General features: G+C 46.1%; 1 protein-coding gene across 1 annotated transcript in view; it reads right to left on the reverse strand.

Annotated features, from left to right (window-relative positions):
- Positions 1-20,354, reverse strand: part of LOC142584107 (acetylcholinesterase-like) — a 48,813-nt gene that overhangs the window by 17,783 nt on the left and 10,676 nt on the right. Inside the window, exons 5-6 of the mRNA XM_075694555.1 lie at positions 17,132-17,418; positions 8,477-8,635 (exon numbers count right to left, since the gene is read on the reverse strand). Coding sequence (XP_075550670.1) covers positions 8,477-8,635; positions 17,132-17,418 — 446 coding nt within the window. The remainder of the gene's footprint in view (positions 1-8,476; positions 8,636-17,131; positions 17,419-20,354) is intronic.

Raw genomic sequence — 20,354 nt, forward strand, 5'->3', positions numbered from 1 at the left:
ATCTTAAATGGCGGATATTATCTTTTGATGCGGTTTTTGCAATTATTGAGTGTGGGGTTTGAAATTGAATGTATTAGCTTTAGAGTGTGCTGAACTTCAAGTGAGATTGCTTCGATCAGGTTATTTTTTGTATTATTGCAGCGAAAGCTGTATATGAGTAACCTTTCATAGTTTTTTCGGCGTCCTGCAACAGAAGCGGACTTAGCGATTTCTAACCAATACATACAGGTGCAGTGCGCCGGCGCAGATGTCAAAATGCAGAACTAATTAGAACACTCGCCATGAACATGAACGTGACGTCAAGGTTATTGCAGTATATAAGCAGGAGAGGCATCGGAGCTATAAACAGCTGCGTTATCGATGGGGGGGACAAGTATAGTTCGTACACCCGAAGAACAACATGCGTACGAGAAGCGCCAGAGGGAACAGCAACGAGAATGTAAACGGCGCCGGCGCGAAACGACCACCGACGAAGAACATTTCGGCGATGCTGAACGAAAACGACAATCGCTAGCCCGGGCACCTCCGAGCAAGCAACGATGCCAGACTCGCAGCGCAAAAAATGACAACCATTCCACTTTGTGAAGATGGAATGGCAGCGAGAGGACTTTGCTTTTCGTTTGAGAGCTTTGACTGTCGTCAGCTTTCGCTGCCATTCCATCTTCACAAAGTGGAATGATTGTCATTTTTAGAGGTGCGTGGTCTCGATCCGTAACGGTATGCACGCACGAGTTCGAACATTACTTTGTACTTGGCATTGTTAATAACGGTTTCCCCAGGACAGTGGAGAAAGCGCGGGCCTAGCAGTCTGGAGCTTGACCAGCAGACAGGGGCCCAGGCAGAGACGCAAGACGATTCAAGTAACGAGTAACAAAGACGTCTAAATGCATTGTTACGGAGCGGTCAGCTCTACAAGCGTCCTGACGGAGAGCGACACATTAGCTTGTGCTAGAGTGTGCTGAAGCTTGAAGCATTCCCCGCATATGCTCAACTTCCAGCGATCGCCAAGGCGAAAAATCAACCGCAGCGTGTTCAAGCATAAGGCGCGTAAGTGGAGATACTCTAATTCGTATTTTTCCTGCTAGGGGCGCTCAACGCAGCTGAATACTTGATCTATAAATGTACATATAATAAAGGACATACATATTTAACATGTCATTTCTTACAAAATAAGAAGACCATTGTTTTTATTGGACAGCTATTATTAAAGTATCTGCTTTATTACTTGAATAAACGTTCTTAAACCCTTACTGTTGTGTGATAAGCAGCGGCCCACTGGTATCGACTGCAGTCCGTGCCGTTTACTGATTCCAATTGTACGGCGGTAACATTTGTGAACGGGGCGGTCGTTTCCATTGAGCAGCATCACGCAGGTTCGTTTTAATTAGATAACATTAATATCTGAGCCAGGTTCTGCGTCCGAAATTCGATTGCCGCCACCAAGCGAACGTGTTTCAAGACGGTGAATTTTATCAGCTGCGGCGTTTCAATGGCATAAGCTTTTCACGGCTTCCGTCGTTAGTGATCTGCTGCGTCTGGAAGCATGGCGTAATGGCGTAATGGCGTAATGGCGTAATAATGTGTAGCTTGAAAAAAGAAAGTGTGCTAGCTAGCGCTAAAATTCATCGCTGGAACCAAGCACAATCTGCTCGGATACTAGTCACAAAAGCTGATTAGCTTCGAAGCCTGTGGGCGTGTGCACCGGGGAGTAAAAAAAGCAGTGCTTCACATTTTCTTTTTGGAACTTCTTTGCCTGCGAGGCGGATCAAACAGATTCCCGTAGTCATTTATTAAAAGTGGGAGATAATAATAATTACAAAGTTATTGATCTTGAAAAGGTAATCCAAACGAGGCTCTTGTTATTTTGCCTCGTTGCTGAATTTCCTAACATAGACTACAGCATAAACAATAAACAGTTTGGCTGTTTCTGCATAAATGATACACCGCGGTAAATTAACTGCGCATTAGTGGCAAATGTACTCCCGGTGATACAGTCATAACATAACAACGGAAATAAGAGTAGCGGTGGCGTCGTGAACTAAAGTGCACGACCAAGATGTGGCGCTGCAAAACCAAAAACTTATATGACCATCACTATGCAGTAAAACATATGGCCGCTGCGGTAGCGGCTGGTGGGGCTGGTCGCGCTGCTCAGTGCCTGGTTTGGGGCTTTTTATTACCGCTGTCAGTGCGGTATTCATGTGTACTGTGCTACAACATGACTACAGATATCTCTATTATGTCAACAGGTGACCGAGAGGCCTCAATTCGCAAAAAAAGCACTTCAAACAAGTAAACCTACATTCTTTATTGTCAATAGTGAAGCAAGCAGTACATGGCCATATATTTGTATAGGTCAAGTGGACTTAGTGCTGTCAGTCACTGAGTTTACAACACATAGAAACACAGAAAGTCATCTATTTAATGGGCTTGAAAGCTGTAATCAAGCTAAGATTTCTCATCGTGTTGGGCGTGCAGCTAAAGAAGAAAGAAGGACGCTTCAGACAGCGATACTTATGCTGGGCTACCGTCGTACTGTAGTTGCGTACGGTGCTGCTTGTCACGTTTCATACTATACGTATATTGTCTGCGTTCAACGATTACAGCTAGATTAAATAAAGGAATACAAATAGTGCTCGTCAAAGATGTAGTGTCAGCAAGATAAGCTAAGGCTGCTATGTCCCATTCTTTTCATAATACATTGGCGAGAGGTGCTTAGATTAGGGAAAAAAGAAACGTTATGCTAAATTTTCCAGCAAGCATTGTTTGCTTTTGATATTTTTGCTGCACATTAATGTTCAGGTACGCCAGCAAAAGCTTTGACACAAGTGGAGTACTCATACGAAAGCAAGGAACGTTATGGATACAACAGCGTCTGCAAGGACTCCTGCGAATATTATGTGAATAAACAAGGACACTAAATAAACACATAAGCAAGCCCAATGAATGCTCACAGATCCTTGGAAATGCAGCGCACAGTTTCTTGTTGAAAAAATCTCGGTTTATGTGTTCAAGCATGACAGAGAGGTTGCAAGGACAGGAACATTTCAATTGTGCCACAGAAGTGAGCAAGGGAAGCCTCATCCAGCAGTCCATGTTTCAACAAGCAAACGTATTTGTGAGGGCCCTGACCAAGACAAGTTCCCATGCGGTGGCTTGCTTTGCTCGTCCAATGTTGATTTGCTGAACGCTAAGTCGAACTTATTCTGGGAGTACATTTCATATTTTTGGGAACACGCTGTTCTAAGGATTACCATCTATTGTTTGAAGAGAAAGAAAAATTGTTTTTAGTGATTTGTAATGTTCATAAAGTGTGGAGTAGACTAGTTATGCGTGCTTGGCTTTACTAGCTATCTCCGATCTTACAGTGCAGGGGTAGCCTAGTCATTGATTTCAGGTTAACTGCACATGAACGATGTGAGAGCGAATGCCAGAGATTAAGTCGACATGAAGTATCATTTCCTCAGAATTGCATTGAGCGCGTTCGATCGTTTTAAAATTATTTGCATTTTCGTGCAGCAAGGGAGCGTGCGATCTTATCTGCAAGGAGCAGACGACAAAGTTTGTGTATTAGCAAGTAGGAGCTTGCTAATACGAACAAGTTGGGTCTCAACATTTCACTTCTCCGTTTGTCATAAAACAGCCTTGAAAGCAAGTAAGCTCTATGTCAAGTTTTAGCATTCCCGCTTGGTGTGATGCAAAACTGCAGGCTGCTTCTTTCCTGATACCTATCACTCTGGGAAACTTGCGAACATTTCACGGTGAGGCACATAGTTGAAGAGGACCTGTTGTCATTATAGCGACCATTGAGCTGCTTATGGCTTGGCGTAGGCAGCTAGCAGGCCAATAATCCCTCTGTTAACGCGATAGCACTAACATCCCGCTGTCGCAGAAAATCCGGTGTCGGCGTCGACGCCATAGCCGGCATATAGTTACTCTATGTAATCTATACGTCACTAAAGTTCTTATATCACCAAGGTTGGTCATACCTTGTCTTACATTCTTTGCCAAGTCATTCCTCGGAATTATGAGAATGACAGCCTACAAGCAAATGTCATGAAACAAAACACCTGAGAAGTCTCAGAAGATGTTCAACCTTCTCAGACTTCTTAAAAACGCGAAGACGCGAAGCGTAAGCGTCCTCCAATAATTTGTCCGTCTTCCTGAAAAGAGAAATGACGAAGCCATGACAAACATGCAAGGAAAAAATGGTGAATCACCTAGAAGCTAGTTCAATACATGAACAAATCAAGGTTTTAGGTGAAACGTTTGGAAACATACCTTGCGAGGATTCTGACCCTTGGGGCGCTATAATGTAAATCTATTGCAAACTTTTCTATGCCATTTCTGCAATCAGCCCTCCGCTATAGGTCAAGAACTTTTTTGGACCACCCCCACTTCACCTGTCTGTCATGTGACATCACGAAAACGCGATAGCTCCCCATCTGATATGACGTGTACACACTGATTATGCATGATTTGACAGAAAAGAAAAATAGTTATTTCTGATTCGACGCCTTTCGCCATTAGCCTTCTGCAATTGGTCAAAAGTTTTCGGGCTGCACCCACTTCACGTGCCTGCTGCGCGACATCACGAAACTGCAAGAACTCACCGCGTCAAAGTGATGTGTAAGCGTTAAAGATGTATTAATATGCCGAACAAAACTGAATTTTCTTCTGAATAGCCGCAGGCTGCCTCGTTTCGAAAGAAATAAAAAATGGCCGCCGTCGATCGCTCAGGCACTGGCTACTCGCACCTGCCTGAGAGCATGGCTTTATTTGCGTACAATAAAGCTTTTTGCGTGGCCCCCTGTAACGCTTTCGAGCACTTTCAGCACGTTTACGACCTCGCTCTGCCAACTGTTCTTTGAGGAGGATCCGTCTTAGATGTAATTTTAACCTTCCGTTGCATGCCGCCGCGATTTTCGACCAGCCACCGCAAGCTAGTGAGGGAAAGCGGACCAATAGCAGACGCCGGTACCACCCTCTTCATCCGGTTATCGATTTTCAAAGCACTGACTCGGCTCCGTCGAATCCCTCTCCCCTTGAGCTTGCTCTTCACCTCTTGTCAGCCGATTAGATAAGACAAGCCGCTCAGTGTAGGCAATTTTATTCGATTTTAAGCAAACAAAAGTAACGTCCTTTAAACTAGGAGAGCATTTGATTGGTCTTTTCAGACAACCCTGCTCGTAACCGCCCGGTGCTTGCGTCGGCAGTTACGCAAATCTGACGTCATGAGATTGGAATAAAACATGTTGGAATAGTTTTACGTTACATGGCCCTTGATGTTAGTTCCAGTAGCGACACACTCACTCTTGACTTGTACGTCCGGAGACAAATAGAGTCAAAAGGGATGAAAAAAAATATTGGCAGCGTCTTGGAGGGTGGAGTTCAAAAAAAAAAAGAGAGACTGAATTACTATGGTGAAAGTGTGGGTGTGTTTGCGATTCATGTCTGACTAAGAACAGCGCACATCCCGCTCCATAACAGAAACACACACACAACACAGTTTTGCATGTGCATTTCTTTCAATGCTGTCCTTGTGAAGGCTGTGCATAGTCAAGCTTCAATTAGATGACTATTGTTTCCACATGAATTAGTAACTACAGAGTGATATTATTATGTCTCAAATGCAATTAATCCAACTATATCACCGGAATTACTTTTTCCACCAATGTGCAGTGAATTTATCGCGGTGTATCATTTATGCAGAAGCAGCCAAAACTATTGATCATTTATGCTGTATTCCATGTTAGGAATTCTAGCAGCGTGGCAAAATGAGAGGAGTCTCGTTTGAATTACCTTTGACGTGGAATAGCTTTATAACAATAATTATTTTCCACTTTTCAGAAACTATTTACAGGAATCAGTTGTATCCACCACGCAAGCAAATAACTTCAGTTGAAAACGCGAAACTCTGCTCTTTTAGTCTACGGGTCACATAGGCTGCAAAGCTAATCCGCTTTCATGGGTAGTCTCCAAGCAGATTGTGCTCGGTTCCAGCGAGGCAGTTTCGAGCGAGCTAGCAATTTTTTTTTTTTAAACTACACGTCACTACGCGGTCAGAAGCGGCAGATCACTAACGATGGAAGCCGTCCAGCCATTGTGCCAGTGAAACACCACATCTGATAAAATTCACTGTCTTCAAACACGCTCCCTTGGTGGTGGCTATAAAACGTTGCAGGCATAAACTGGCTGAGACATTAATGTTATCTAATTAAAACGGACCTGCGCGAGTCTCCTCACAAGAAAGCCCTCCCCGTTCGTAAATAGTACCGCCGTACAATTTGAATCGATAAACGGCATGGACTGCAATCCACACCAATGGGTTGCTGCTTAGCGCACGTCAGTGAAGTCTTAAAGCATTCATTTAAGTTATGACGCACATACTTTAATAACAGAAGTCTTATAAAAATGGCCTTCTTATTTTGTAAAAAAAATGACATGGTAACTATGTCTGTCGATTACTGTATGTACACTGATAGATCAAATATTTAGCCGCGTTGAGCGCCCGTGGCAGAGAAATTACAAACTAAATTATACGACAAAATTACAATAGTTCCACTTACGCGCTTCATGCGGGAGCGTGCCGCGGTTGATCTTTCATCCTCTTGAGAGTGGGCGGGGTCTGCAGGCTAGCGTCTTGTCGCCGTTGCGTCCTCCTAGGTGTTCTTCAAAGGTTGCGGGAGGCGCGGCGTATTTTAAACGTCCGAGTTTTCGCCGTGGCTTTGGCGGCGCGACACAAGTTGTTCACCACACACGCCAGTCGTAACAGTATCAACCATAAATTAAGTAGCTTTCCTCAATTGAAGGCCCCTGTGCGGCAATCGGTGTTATCCAGGAATCAAGGGACCTAGCTTCACTCGCGGTAGCCAACGGCTTAAACTCGGCAGTGCGCAGTGAGTAGGCACACAAGCAGCTTTACACTTGTACTGAATGATAAACTAGAAAACATGTAACAATCTCGCTCTAGATTCTCCCAGCATGAACGCTATAGAGTCGTCTGCATTTATTTTATTTTAGCTTTGACAGGTGTCTAGGAATACATCAAGCGCTCTTCTAACATGCGCAACAAAATGAGAATACCAAATAATTTAGTCTCACTGTCACTTGGATATACCAGTCTCTGCATCGGCTGCTTCAAGTGCGGAGAAAGACGGCAGGTCGCACAGGCGCTTCGATGGCGTCTGCTAGGAGAATTCACGTGACATCTGACATATCCGAAGCAATTAATCTGTTTAATCCCGTAAGTGCACAATGGTTAGTTTGAAGAGCTAGCAAGGGATTTGTGGTTTCTGCCATGCTAGAATACATTTCGAGGGCCGCTCCTATGTGAGCAAGCTACATTTTTTTTTAGCATTTCGTGCTTCTCGCATCGTTAAAACACGCTTACAGCGCTGACTGCAACCTCGATCACCACTGTGAGGAGCGTAGACGCGGCGCACTCCGGGGTGCGCTCTCCGCCATCTACCGGCGCCCACTCTTTCGAGAAAAAGGGGCTAATGAACATGCGTTGACAGAGAGATCGCCGTTTCGCGTGCGCCTCTCTGTTGAGTGTTTTCCCTAGTTCTCCATTAGAGGTGACTCCAGCTCCGCAGTCGACTGACGGCGAAGCCGCGCCTCATCTGTCGTCTTCGTCGCAGAGTAAACACGGTTGGTCTCGTGGACCTGCCTCCCCACGAGTGCATGCTAGAAAATCAATGAGCCTAGAAAGCAGGTTGTCCCGTGGCTAGGGTGCCACAGAGCTCGATTGAACGCAACGCTCCCCGACAGCATGGACAGCTGCGACGGCAGAGCCTCCACGTTTGTAAACTGCACCAGAGAGTTTCATACAATAATTACTAGAGGGGGCTCTCGCGCTAGTGTCTACGGGAGCTGCGAGTCGGGCGGTGGACCCAGCATGGGAATTATGGGAAGTACATGAATTTGCCTAAGCTTCGTCCTTCTGGCTTCAAGCGGCTTCGTGACATTGTAAGCTCGTCATTTTCAACAATGTATAAAGCGTTATGAATAATTAAATAATCATTATTAAAACTTTCCGATGGCAGAATTCGAACACAGGACATCTAGCTCAAAGGACTGATATTGAAACAATTACGCCACGGACGCACGCATCGACAAGCGATGTGAAACGCCCTTATTAATTTATCGCGGCCATGCCAGTGCCTTGAGACGCTTGGCGCGTTTCGATTTGTCCACCTCAACAAGCTCAATCGTTGCAATTAGTAGCGATTGTGCACGTTCGCAGCGTCTTCTACACACGGAAGAGTATAGATTGCTCTGCAATTTACGACAATGAAGGCATATAAAACGTAATAAAGCCACAAGAACGTCTCAATCCACAAGCCCGAAGCGCAGACAAATCCATGTAGTTCCCATCAGTCCTGTGGTGGGTCAACGACTGCAGCGCAAGAGTTCCCCCTATAGTATACTGCAGGAAACTCTAAAGGCTGCAGCTTTGCGAGCTAAAACGCACCAGCTTTTTGTTGCTGGCCGCGTCTGGAAGGGCGAGTCCCTCGGCGTCATCGCAGGGAAGGAAGGACGTTTGAAAGCGTGGTCCGAACGAGAACCGCATGCGCAGCGTAGGCAGCAGCAACCTGTCCAAGAACACCGACCGCAGGCACTTTTTTGCCTCCTGCACGAAGCAAAGGCCAGCGAATGTAGAAAGGGCACTGGTTACAGCACAAACCAACTCAGTGGCACAAACTTGGAGCCTTGCTCATTAGCTTAGTGAGCACTGATTTAATATACGAGACTTCCGCATGCAAGCCGAAACGTGCTCTAAACACTTTGGTCACACGCTTTTGAAGTGCAGGGAAGCCATCCCGCACGAAACTGCCCAAAACGTGCTTTACACACAAAAAAAGAAAAAGAACAAAAGAAAGCAGACACACGCACGTACACACTCACTGTCAGTTAAGTGCAACTGATGTCAGTTTGTTTCTGAGCTCATGTATATAGATAACCACAGACAGGCACAGCAGCATAAATCGCGCAACGAATATTTTCCCAGAAGAACTGATAAGTGAGCCCCACGAATGAAGTTCTGTTCTGAATCACTTCGAAATGTTACGTCTGCGCCATACACAAGGAGCCATATGAAGCAACTGAAGATCACTCTTCATCCGCATGTTCTGAATCACGAGTGATTTAGCGGGTGCTAGCGACTAAATTGAAGAGTTTATAACATTCCTAACTCCGCAGTGGGGCATGAGGCACACAGTAGTCGAAGGTGCCGGATTAATGTTCAAAACTTTGGGTTCTTGAAGATGCACCTACAGCAGGGTACACGAGCGTTCTTGCATTCCGCCGCCATCAGAATGCGGCCTTCGCGGCGGCATAAACCCTGTGGCTTCGTGTTTAGCAGCGCAGAGCATAGCCACTGTGCTACAACGGCGGGTTATTTAGCTGGTGCACCTACAATAAAAGAAAGATTACACGTGTTTGCATGCTTGTACATGACTGGTCTATCACCGTGGAAGTGGCGCGTGCTTCCTAATGCCTAGCAAACTAGCAAAAAAAAAACTCAAGAAAAAACAAGAAAAAAATAAGAGGATAAGAATGACAACGGATAACACCACAAAAGCTACGTCGGCAATAATTTTTTCCGCGGTCTTCGAATTGCGGCGCCTTTACAGTTTCTTCCTTCCTGAGCTGCTTCAAGTTCACGCAGCGAACGATAGCAGCAACGCATGGCTTTTAATTATCCTCGAGAATTTCGATGGCGCTGCACATTTCACAATCCATCAGAGGAATTTTTGCACTCCATTCAGTTAAACTTGACCACTTGATTGATTGATTGATTGATTGATTGATTGATTGATTGATTGATTGATTGATTGATTGATTGATTGATTGATTGATTGATTGATTGATTGATTGATTGATTGATTGATTGATTGATTGATTGATTGATTGATTGATTGATTGATTGATTGATTGATTGATCGATCGGTCGAGCAAGCGAGTGAGTGAGTGAGCTTTACGCTTAGAGCCGTCATTCTGGCTATGAGAGCCGTCACTAAGGCTACCAGACTTATTTAAACCACCAGGGATCCCTTAACACACTAAATTTTTATTTAACATTTTGTTTCGCCCTAGCCGTTCATTCTGCAAGGTAAAAAAATGCAAATGATACTAAACCACATTGTCTCGGTCCTACTGTCGTATTCTCGATCGATAAAATCACGGATATTCCTTCCAGGGTGCACGTAAGCTCTTGGGGCACCCTTCCGTACATCCTTACTTCCGTGGGCCTCACGTTCTGGTCGAGTGCTTTAATAAGACGTTTACTAGAAGTACCGTGACGTAAACGAATGCCTGTTGTGACAGCGCTGTCAGGGCGCATGGTGTTGGGTAATGCCCAAGTGTCAAAGCCATTCATCGATGAATGTTTATCCGGAAATACGGTCTAGGGGGCATTGCTAGGTAGAAAAGATCAGCTCATTGAAATGTTGACACAGCCTGATTTATTGAGCAGTCGATAGCCTATAAAGCTGTAATTTTTAGCTCACGGAAAAAAAAAAGAGAGAGAGAAAGTGAAAACTATGACATCAAGGAGCTGCATTCACTCACTTTCGACGCCTTCGCCTGCTGTCACCTTCTCAAATGTCACATTAGGAATAATTTTTTAAAGACGTCACTGTTGGTCTACTGCAATGCAAGGAGTGGTTTACACTCACAATATTAGTTTTGGGCAGTATTCCTGATGAGAAGCCCAATAGTGAGCGTCGACCGCGGTAAAAGAAAAGCAATTGAGGTGTTTACCACTCCGCCGGAAGACGCGACCTGACAATACTCCGCCCCTCGTACATCCTTCAAACAACGACAGGTGGCACAACGGTAAGGGGTCCCACCAGACTGCTGCAGATCTACTGCAGGTGCTTCTGGATTGTTCGGCTCCGTGGCTTGTGCGCGTGCGCGTTTTTAAGTGCGGCAAGTGGGAGAAGCATTCCAGCTGTTGTAGGCACCGGGTCGTTTCACTTCGTGCAGTATTTGCTGGTACTTCGCAGATAGGCGGAACAGCAACGAGAACGTGGCTTTCCCGTCCATAAGAGCTCGTTCCCGAAGTGCGACTTACTGCATGCTTTTCTTTTTTTTTGGCACGCCCGAACAAAACCTCAGCTCATGATTAACTACCCTGCTTTCTAAATATAAACAAAAGGAAAGTCGCAGATGTCAGGTAGCCACCTAAGCAACCTCCTTGCATACATCACTGATGCGCACTTTCGTTCGCCCCTGCAAAAACAGGCAGCGAACAATTGACCTCTAGGCCAATGAACCTTTTTTAACAACTATTAGGAGTTGAAAAAAATTAGAGAAATGCAATATTCACTGCACCATTGAAAACTGGCAGCGGCAAAGAGACAATGAAATTGCATGCTAAGCCTCCCAAATAGTGTATAAGTTCTTCATTCATACCGCAACAACCTTTAGCTCTGAGGCTAATAATCATTACGCCTTCCTTCAGCCCCCGTTCAAGGACCCTGGTGAACTCCTCTATGCTGAAGCGTGAGCTGTCACTCAGATGGTAAATAAAAGAAGCATATATTGATCCATTTCTCATCAGCGCGCGCCTCGCTTTTGTATATTTTACCATCGCCTCTGTTGCCTTGGCGATGAAAAAAAAAAATAACGTGATATGCAGTCAGTATGACCCTAGACGCAATTAGACGGGATGGCTGTACATGACCCGCAGGCCAGCCAGCCGAGTCCAATTGCTTATGTGCGCCATCCCTCAGATCCTTATATGTACGTGCATTTAAGCAAAGTCTGGGTCGATACGAATGTGATTAGCCGAGCGTTGACCCAGCCACATTTTCAGGAGCCTCCTCTTAGGCGGTGTTCAGATTCCGTGCCCTCAATTTTCGTTATACCGTACCTTGAAATTTCATTATTCCAAATAACAATAGCATTACAATTACGAAGGTCATACAGAAAGTAATGATCAACAACGTTTTACTAAAGGTTGCGCTGTCTTACTGAAAGCGGAACTTTGTGACGTAACTTTTCAGGCCTGTTCTTTCTTTTTTCCATTTCGAAGAGACTCAATTTTTCTGCCTACATTTTCCAACCGAACGAGAAACTTAAACATAGCCATTTGTATAGAACGCTGTCCACACCTTGTATAGAGACAGGGGCTCACTGCTACACGGATCGCCTCTGGGTTCTGGCATCGCTATCCTCTGATTTGTTCCCACTTGAGGCGGGTGCAGAAGCGCATACCTCCACATTCTGTCAGTTGTCGCCATTCTTAAGCGAGAAGTCCGAGGGAGCACGTGGTCTTGCTGCAATATCGCTTAGCTTGATGGTCGATCGTCGCGCAATCAGCGACGCAGCTCCTGCAGCGTTTCAGTGCATCGAGCGGCATTTAGTTTTCCGGTAAACTAAGTATTCAATCATACGCTGACGTGCATTGTGCGCTCTTTAAAGCATTCTAGCTGTCGATTGTTGTCCGCCTTTCTGCCGTGACTGAGTTTTTCAATGGTCTCCGCGTCTTGCCGCCGCCCACCCAAGTGAATAAAGCGTCACCGGCAGGAACGGCTCCCAAGACCAGCCCTGCGTCTAGCTGTCAGCCAAAAAAACCCAACGACAGAAATTCAGGAAGCTATCTACCACATGTCCAAAGTCCTTACGGACCGCATGGATGTGACGCATGACGCCCTCTTCTAAAGATCCACATTATCAAACAAGATGTTCAAGCCGCCCTACCATAGCTGCAGAACCATGCCACACGCATCGACCACATAGAAGTTAGCCTGATCCATTCTGACAGTACTAACCCTCAACCAACTAAGCGACGATTCCCGTACTCTAGACACAGTCGACCAGAAAGCAAGGAAGGTATCGATAATCAGGATGACGCCAAACACAGGTAGAAGAGACGCCACGACAATGGTCTAGTGGAACTCTCGTGGCTTTAAAGATAAATCTGGCGCACTTTAGCAATATAAAGGGTGATCATTCTTAAGCTTTATGGAATTTTCGATTATCGCCAGTGGCAGACAGCATAATACTTATCGTCGATTTGGATCATTCGAAGAGGCAGACATTACCAGCACAAGAAATCAAAACACATATTCAACTAATTAACGAAAACTGAATAATTAACTTCCTATTAATTGCTTTATGACACATATTGCAATTTATGAATTCAGGCCGGTGAGTTTGCAAGATGCATCCACATGAAACAAATTTGCAACATGACACCATTTTCGAGGTATTATTTCACATAGTGGGGGACGAAATACATAGGCGTACCGTTACTTTGTGTTTCAACGCATAAAAGTGCGTTTTGTTAAAAAAAGTAAGTGCAACAACGCTCAATTTTTACGGACAGTATGACGGCGCATATCTCCAAATTAGTGTCATTGGAAATTGCAATATGTGCCGTAAATAATTAGGAAGTTATTTAGTGAATATTTGTTAATTCGTTCAACATGTGTTTCAACTTTTCGTGGAAGTAATTTCCGCCGCTCCGAACAATATAGCTCAAGAATTGAAATTATGTTATCTCTAACAGGCGATCTTTAAAAATTCCATGAATCTCAAAAATAATCACCCCGTATATCAACACTAGATCTTCAACCCGAAATCATAGCACTCTAGGAAACAAACGGCGGCACTCGTTCCCCCGGATACATCACGTATACAGATCCGTCCGGAGAGGCAACAGCCCCACTCGTTAGGAGCATCATCGCGTCATTCGAGCACCTTACGTCGCAAGAGGGGTGCGAGCACCAGCTCGCAGAGAATCTATCTCGCTCCACCAAAACTAAAAGCACTCAATCGATTCATGATTAATACTTACGGCCGCCCATCATGCAAGAAACCCAAAATACTAGCAACAATGCGAGAATTCCTCAACTTAGCCAGGTACCAACCCCCGCTCGTCGACGGGAATTTCAACGCCCCCCCCCCCCCCCCCCACACACACGCATCAGATGTGGGGCTACAAACACAATACCCAAAATGCAAGGAATTAACCAAAACAACAACAAGCCCACGTGGGCTTGTTGATACGTTGATACTTATGGTGATACGTTGATACGTGGGGCTTCAACAAGCCCACGTGGGCTTGTTGATACGTTGATACTTATGGTGATACGTTGATACGTGGGGCTTCAACAAGTCCCACGCATCGACCAGGCTTGGCCCCAACACGACGCGAGACACCTGCTTGGCCTTTCGCTGCTCGCAGGACCACTCGATCTATTGTGGACAATCAGCCAAAATAACCTTGGCTATGAGCACGACCTCATTATGCTCAGCATCCCTGGCAGAGGCTACAGCGCCCACGTCAGGTCGGCACACATTGCTAGCTGGGATCAATTTCGGAAAGCCCGAACGTGCCGCTGGTTGAATCCGGGCGCCTCATACAACAATTGGACCAAAGAATTTATCCAGAAATACACTCAGATTATCGCCACCGCTTATAACACCCCTCACGTTGACTCGAGGCTCCTGCACCTATGGGAGGCTCGCCACCCTCACTAGAAGGTGGAGGAGTCAAAGCCTTAACCAGAAATTACGCAAAAAGGTCGCCGAAATAGAGAAACAGGCAGCCGACTATGCCGCGTCTCTATTCAAGGAGAATTAGCTTCAATTATGCGTCGGGATCCAGGGAAGCTTATCCACTAGGAAGACCTGGCTCCTCCTACACCACTTAATCGACCCATTGGCCAGTAACAACGAGTCCAACTGCAACATGGTTCGCAGCCTCCATGCTTTTGAAGGAACCCCAGACATGCTCTTTCACGACCTTGGAAACAAATACCTCTGCACTGAACGGAACTTCTACCCACCGCCGTACACAGGACAGCTCAATACCGTGTTAGACAGACCAATAAAACTAGACGAACTCCGTGCAGCCATTGATGACAGGAGGCAAAGCAGTGCCCCAAGGCCAGAACAGGTTGCTTACAAACTCTTGGCAAACTCGAAAATCAGGTCCTAGAGACGCTTCTAGACCATCTCAAACAGCCGAAATATGCTTTATCTTCAAACCAGGCAGGTCCCCGTAAGTTGACATCCTTCGGGAGATATCCCGCACATGGTGCATAGGCAAGGTGATGAAAATGGTGGTACTCAAATGCCTCCAACAACATCTGGACTAAACCCACCAAATGCCGTACACCATGTTTGGCTTTGGATGACATCTCGGGACCAGGAGGTGCTAATTCATATGAATGAGGATATCGTCGTCCGTGCCACAGGCCACTTCTTCCGGGACATTCTCGCGCTTGACCTAAGGGGGGCATTTGACAAAGTGCCATACGAGGGGATCCTTGGGAATCACAACCACACAGGATTCGGGGAGACAACGTTTACTTACATCGTTGACTTTCTATTGGTCCGCACAGGCATACTATGGGGGATATAGCCTTTAACCTCATCATATTCAGGTTCAAAGGCAATCCCCAAGGCTCAGTCCTCTCCCCACTCCTCTTGAACATAGCGTTTTTAAGTGTCCCAGGGCTACTGTGGAGTATATCCAACCTACGCTATGCACTATACGCAGATGGTGTGACCCTCTGGATGAGTGTACAGACTCGCTCGGGTGCTTGAAAGACACCCTAACATTGGCAGCGGACACGGTAAGCCAATATGCAAAGCAGAGTGGAATTGTCTGTGCATCTGAGAAGTCAGAGCTCCTTGTGATCTGGCAGGGCCACATCGAGAACGATGACTATAGCACACGGGTCACCATAAAGGGGCAGTGTGTAACGCTCTGCTAAACCCTCAGAATCCCGAAATTCCTCTGACAAGCTGATGCCAAATGCGACCAGATGCTCGAACACCTCTCCAGGGCGACAGAGCAGATCTTACAAATGATCCGAAGGATAACAAACAGACAACGAGGCATGAAGGAAAACGACATCATCCGCCTAATTCAGGCCTTCATCCTCTCCAGGGTGACGTATACAGCGCCGTACGTGGTCTTGACGAAAAACGACAAGGACGAACTAACCCCCCTTATTCGAAAAACCACAAGAAAGCCCTTGGTCTCCTCATGAGCACATCGACAGACAGCGTATGGGTCTCCGTAACACGGTTGAAGAGCTCATAGAGGGCCACCTCTCCAATCAGAAAATGCGCCTGGCCACGACCCAAACAGGCCAGAAAGTACTTATGCAAATTAAGTGGTTTACACAGATGCAGCCTCATACCAGGGCAGAAGAGCAGAAGCCGTCGAGGGGATGAAAAGACTGAAGTCCTCGTCGGCACAACCATGCCAGATGCAACTACTTGGGAAACAGAGGAACTATCTGTAGCATTAGTCCTGACACATACTAATGCAATAGTCATTATAACTGACTCCCAAGAAATGTGCAAAAGCTTTAGGTAGGGTGAGTGGCGCCGACAACTCACCGTATACTAACAGCCAAGCTGCCAGACGGAATTGTCGAAATAATTTGGACAAGCATTCACGCCTCCGTGGAGTGCAACCAACTCGCCTACTACAAGGTCCGAGATATCATCAACCAGGCCACGGAGGACACAGAAGAGCTAACACCACGGACAACATGACGGGAATTCACTCAACACTACTGACTCAATTGCCGAACACTCCCGCCACCACACCCACTACTCATAAAGACGCAAGAGACAACACTTAGATTCTTGCAATTCAACAGGTTCTTGCACCCGACGAGGCTACACCTCCAGTTCCCAACTCAATATGACGAACAATGTAAATACTGTGATCGGCTACGAACACTACGACATATTGTCATAGAGTCCAAGAAAAATCCAGGCTTGTCACCTCTACTCTCTACGCCCCACCCCCAGGAGCACTGGGAGAAGCAGCTGTCCAGCTCCGGCCTCTCGGAAAAGATCGCGTTGACTGAGAGGGCGGTCGTAGCCAAGACAGCGTATGAATTCCCGCGTAGAGAAACCACTCCTCTAAAACCATCCATTAAGATCAATAAAAATATTTTGTCTCTCTCTCTCTCCCTCTCTGAAAGGCCGATAACAGTTTTGGGATGTATATTTAAAGACGAAAAAAAATCGATTTACGGCTTGATTTAATGGCGAGCATTAATATCAATGTCGCCATAGCTGACAATGATCCTCGTTATTTCCCCCCGAGTTGTGGCGATGGGAGAAGGAAACGTGAACATCCACTCACCGTCACGTCATACTTGCATCCCAGCTTGACTAAGAGGGCGCCGACCCGGTCGCGCAGGCTACCTTCGTCCCACTTGAAGGGCTGCAGCGGAGACCCGCTCTGCAGCAACAGCTTCCGGGGCTGGCTCTGAATCCAGTGCTTCTTCGGGCTAAGTAGCTGCAGGCCCATCGAGGTGGCGCCAGAACTGTAGCCGAGCACCGTCACAGAGTTCGGGTCACCGCCGAAGGAGGACGCGCACACGCGCACCCAGTCCATGGCCATACGCTGGTCGAGGAAGGCCACGTTGCCTGTCGGCCACGCATGGGGAGAGAGAGAAGTATGCAAGAAGTATTTCTGCAGAATTGTACAGACTCTGAGGGAAGAAACGAAGCCACTGTGCGTATGAGCGCCGCTGCTACCTAAACGACTAGTGAACCTTCTGTTGCCCCCAAACAATCAGATAGTTCTCAAGAGACAGGTAAACACGAGACTTCGTTATCTAATTAGGCAGCACGCCTGAGAAAAAGGCGCTCGCAAATAAAAAAGAAAAAAAAAGGAAAAGGGAGGCGTACGTGAGGCGCTCAAGTGCAGCGGTTCGTTCATTACTGAAAGACGAGCTTTGTGTAAGCGCATGGTATGCGTATGTGCTGTGACCGGCTGCATGACTAGGAAACAAAACAAATTAGACAAAGGCGACCGTCGCTGGGTGGTCTCCAAATGCAATCATATGCCCAGGTAGCAGTGCGCTTTTTTTTCAGAAAATCAAACTGAGGGACCACTGAAAAGCGTCTTTTTTGAGATTGTAGATTTCCTCCCATGTGTCCGTGTTCCTACAAATGCGCGGGTTGTTTAAATGATGCATTACCAATTGGGCCATCAGTACCTGTTAAGCTAGTCTTTTTTAGAAAGCATTTTATCTAGAATAATTTGATAGGCATGATATGAAGTATTCAGGGCCCATAAACACTGAGGCTTTTGGTGGCTTGGTTTTGTTTGATAATGACTGTGCTTAATTAACAAGAAACTTCGTGGGGCCGCAAAATTCGTATAGGGACGGATTACCAGCGAAGCTGTTTAGGCTGCATACATTGTGAAATCATACATTTTTTTTTTTCGTACGGCACCACACTACGCCGACACAAGCGCCGCTGCGGTTACCGCACCTGCCATGCATCTGCCGCAACCGCTGCTTCAGCCGCGCCGGTACTTCCGACGCGCGTGACGTTATAACCACAGAAGCGTACGCCAAGTGCACAAGTGCCGATGCGACACTATTTCCTCCTCTACCCCTACGTGTCTCCATTGCTGAAGCGCCGTCGCCCCCGAGGTTCCATTCATTACCCGTCTCCATTCCTGTCCACAGGCTGTCCCCCATACGGGCGTAAGCTCCCCAGGGTACCCCCAGTGAAAACGCATGCGGGGGATGGAGAAGTAAACAGCTTCGCTGCAAAATGATCGAATTTTAGTAGCACTTAGACGCATGCAAAACGTCTCCGTTCGCCATCAGGGACGAATGTGGCAGCGCACCTAGAAACAACGACTAAACACAAAATGAAGAAACACCAGCGTCATTGTACAGGCGGCCGGTTCAGACAACGATTCTTCCTTTCTTGAACATATGTTGTCGCGAACTGCAGTACTGATGAAATGCGACGCACACTCAGTTACGGCTGCACGCAGCGAAATGTGCCAGTTCCCCCAAGCCGGTCAATCTCTTTAATCGCACACACTTCATCGTTACGTAATACGACTACTAGAAACGGGTTGTCACAATAGCAACAATTTAAGACGTGTATACTCTGCGGCGCGCACCACAGTACACATGTGTCAGAAATTGCTTGAGTGGAGCGATGGGGGCCTCTATAGTGCGCACAGATGGGCGAGCACCGTTTGCAGGGTCGCGAAAAAAGTCCGTGCTGGTCATGGCCACCCTTTGGAAGTTCGAGGCGCGGAAAGCACCTTCGTTCCTGTTTTCCTTTATGGCCCGTGTGCGTACAAATTCCTACCGCTAGAATGATCCCCCGTCTAGCCACATGTATGACATTCGTTGAATTTTATCGTCATCGCGTATTCTTTTTGAAATCAGATGAAAGAAAAACACTAAGCGCTACAATGGAACCAAACGAAATGGAAATATGCGGTGAACAATGCTCGAGTGACAACTACATCATAAAAATAAAAAAATGCGTTGGAAAAGGATTGCTTGTAAGCGCCAATTCGAATCAATCCTCACACTCGAAATAGTAATTAGTGAAGGTGTGAGGCCAATAGCAAACAATACTTGCGAACGAAGGCCTTTGAAGATGAGGCCCTATATATATATATATATATATATATATCTTTTTCAGGGTGTCTACCAATATGACATTTCCAAATTCCCTGAGTGACGCAGAACTACGTTTTATGTCAAGACGGGCTGTAACCACGTCGCCCAGTGCTATCACACTCTATTAAGCATATGAAACAAATAACAAAAACGACTTAATCCTGTTTGAATACTAAGGAGTCGTGTTTATGTTATTCAAAAAGAGAATAGAAAGGAGGGGTTAGTAATATGCACAGCAAATAAAATGTCTTCAAAAAAATTGCAAATCGAGTCGGACATCATAAATACGAATAAAAAGGAGATGCATACAAAAGCAAATATTTTCTAATATGAGCTATTTCTATCAACTGATAGCAAGCTCAGTGGTATGAGGCCCGAACTTTGCCACAATTGAGGTTCTCTCTCAAGAGCTCGTAAGTCAACCTCAGCTGTCCTGGCATACTCTCAGCCCGCGCACGACGCCTCAGTGTTGTGTTTAACGGCTTTAAAGAGTTTATTTTGGTTTCGATGATGGATACCTGCATCCCAGCATTAGCCAACACTTTTTTTTTAACTCAAGCTGCTTCAAAACGGCGGCAGCACGCTTCCTTTCCCGTTCATTCCTCAATTCATAGATTCTTTCTGTTGTTGTCCTCCTTCCGCCATTCGCTCGCCCCACGAACCATTTGAAGCATCTTCTTGGTCAGTTGCACAGTCCTCGTCTGATTTTCCTACTCCCTAGGGGCCGCGAAAACGTCCGAAAAATCGGCCAGTTGGAAAAATAAATGCATGTCATTTTTACCGCCCTTAAGGGCTGAAACCGCCACAGGCACATTCGAAAACGCTCTGAAGGCCTGTCGGTACACATATTAGACACATCGGTGCGCGTGCTGTAACAAGAGATCCCGGATGCACGCGTGTATAATTAAGGAATACATA

Source organism: Dermacentor variabilis, chromosome 1 (assembly GCF_050947875.1).
Source record: "Dermacentor variabilis isolate Ectoservices chromosome 1, ASM5094787v1, whole genome shotgun sequence".
Classification (NCBI taxonomy): Eukaryota; Metazoa; Arthropoda; class Arachnida; order Ixodida; family Ixodidae; genus Dermacentor; species Dermacentor variabilis.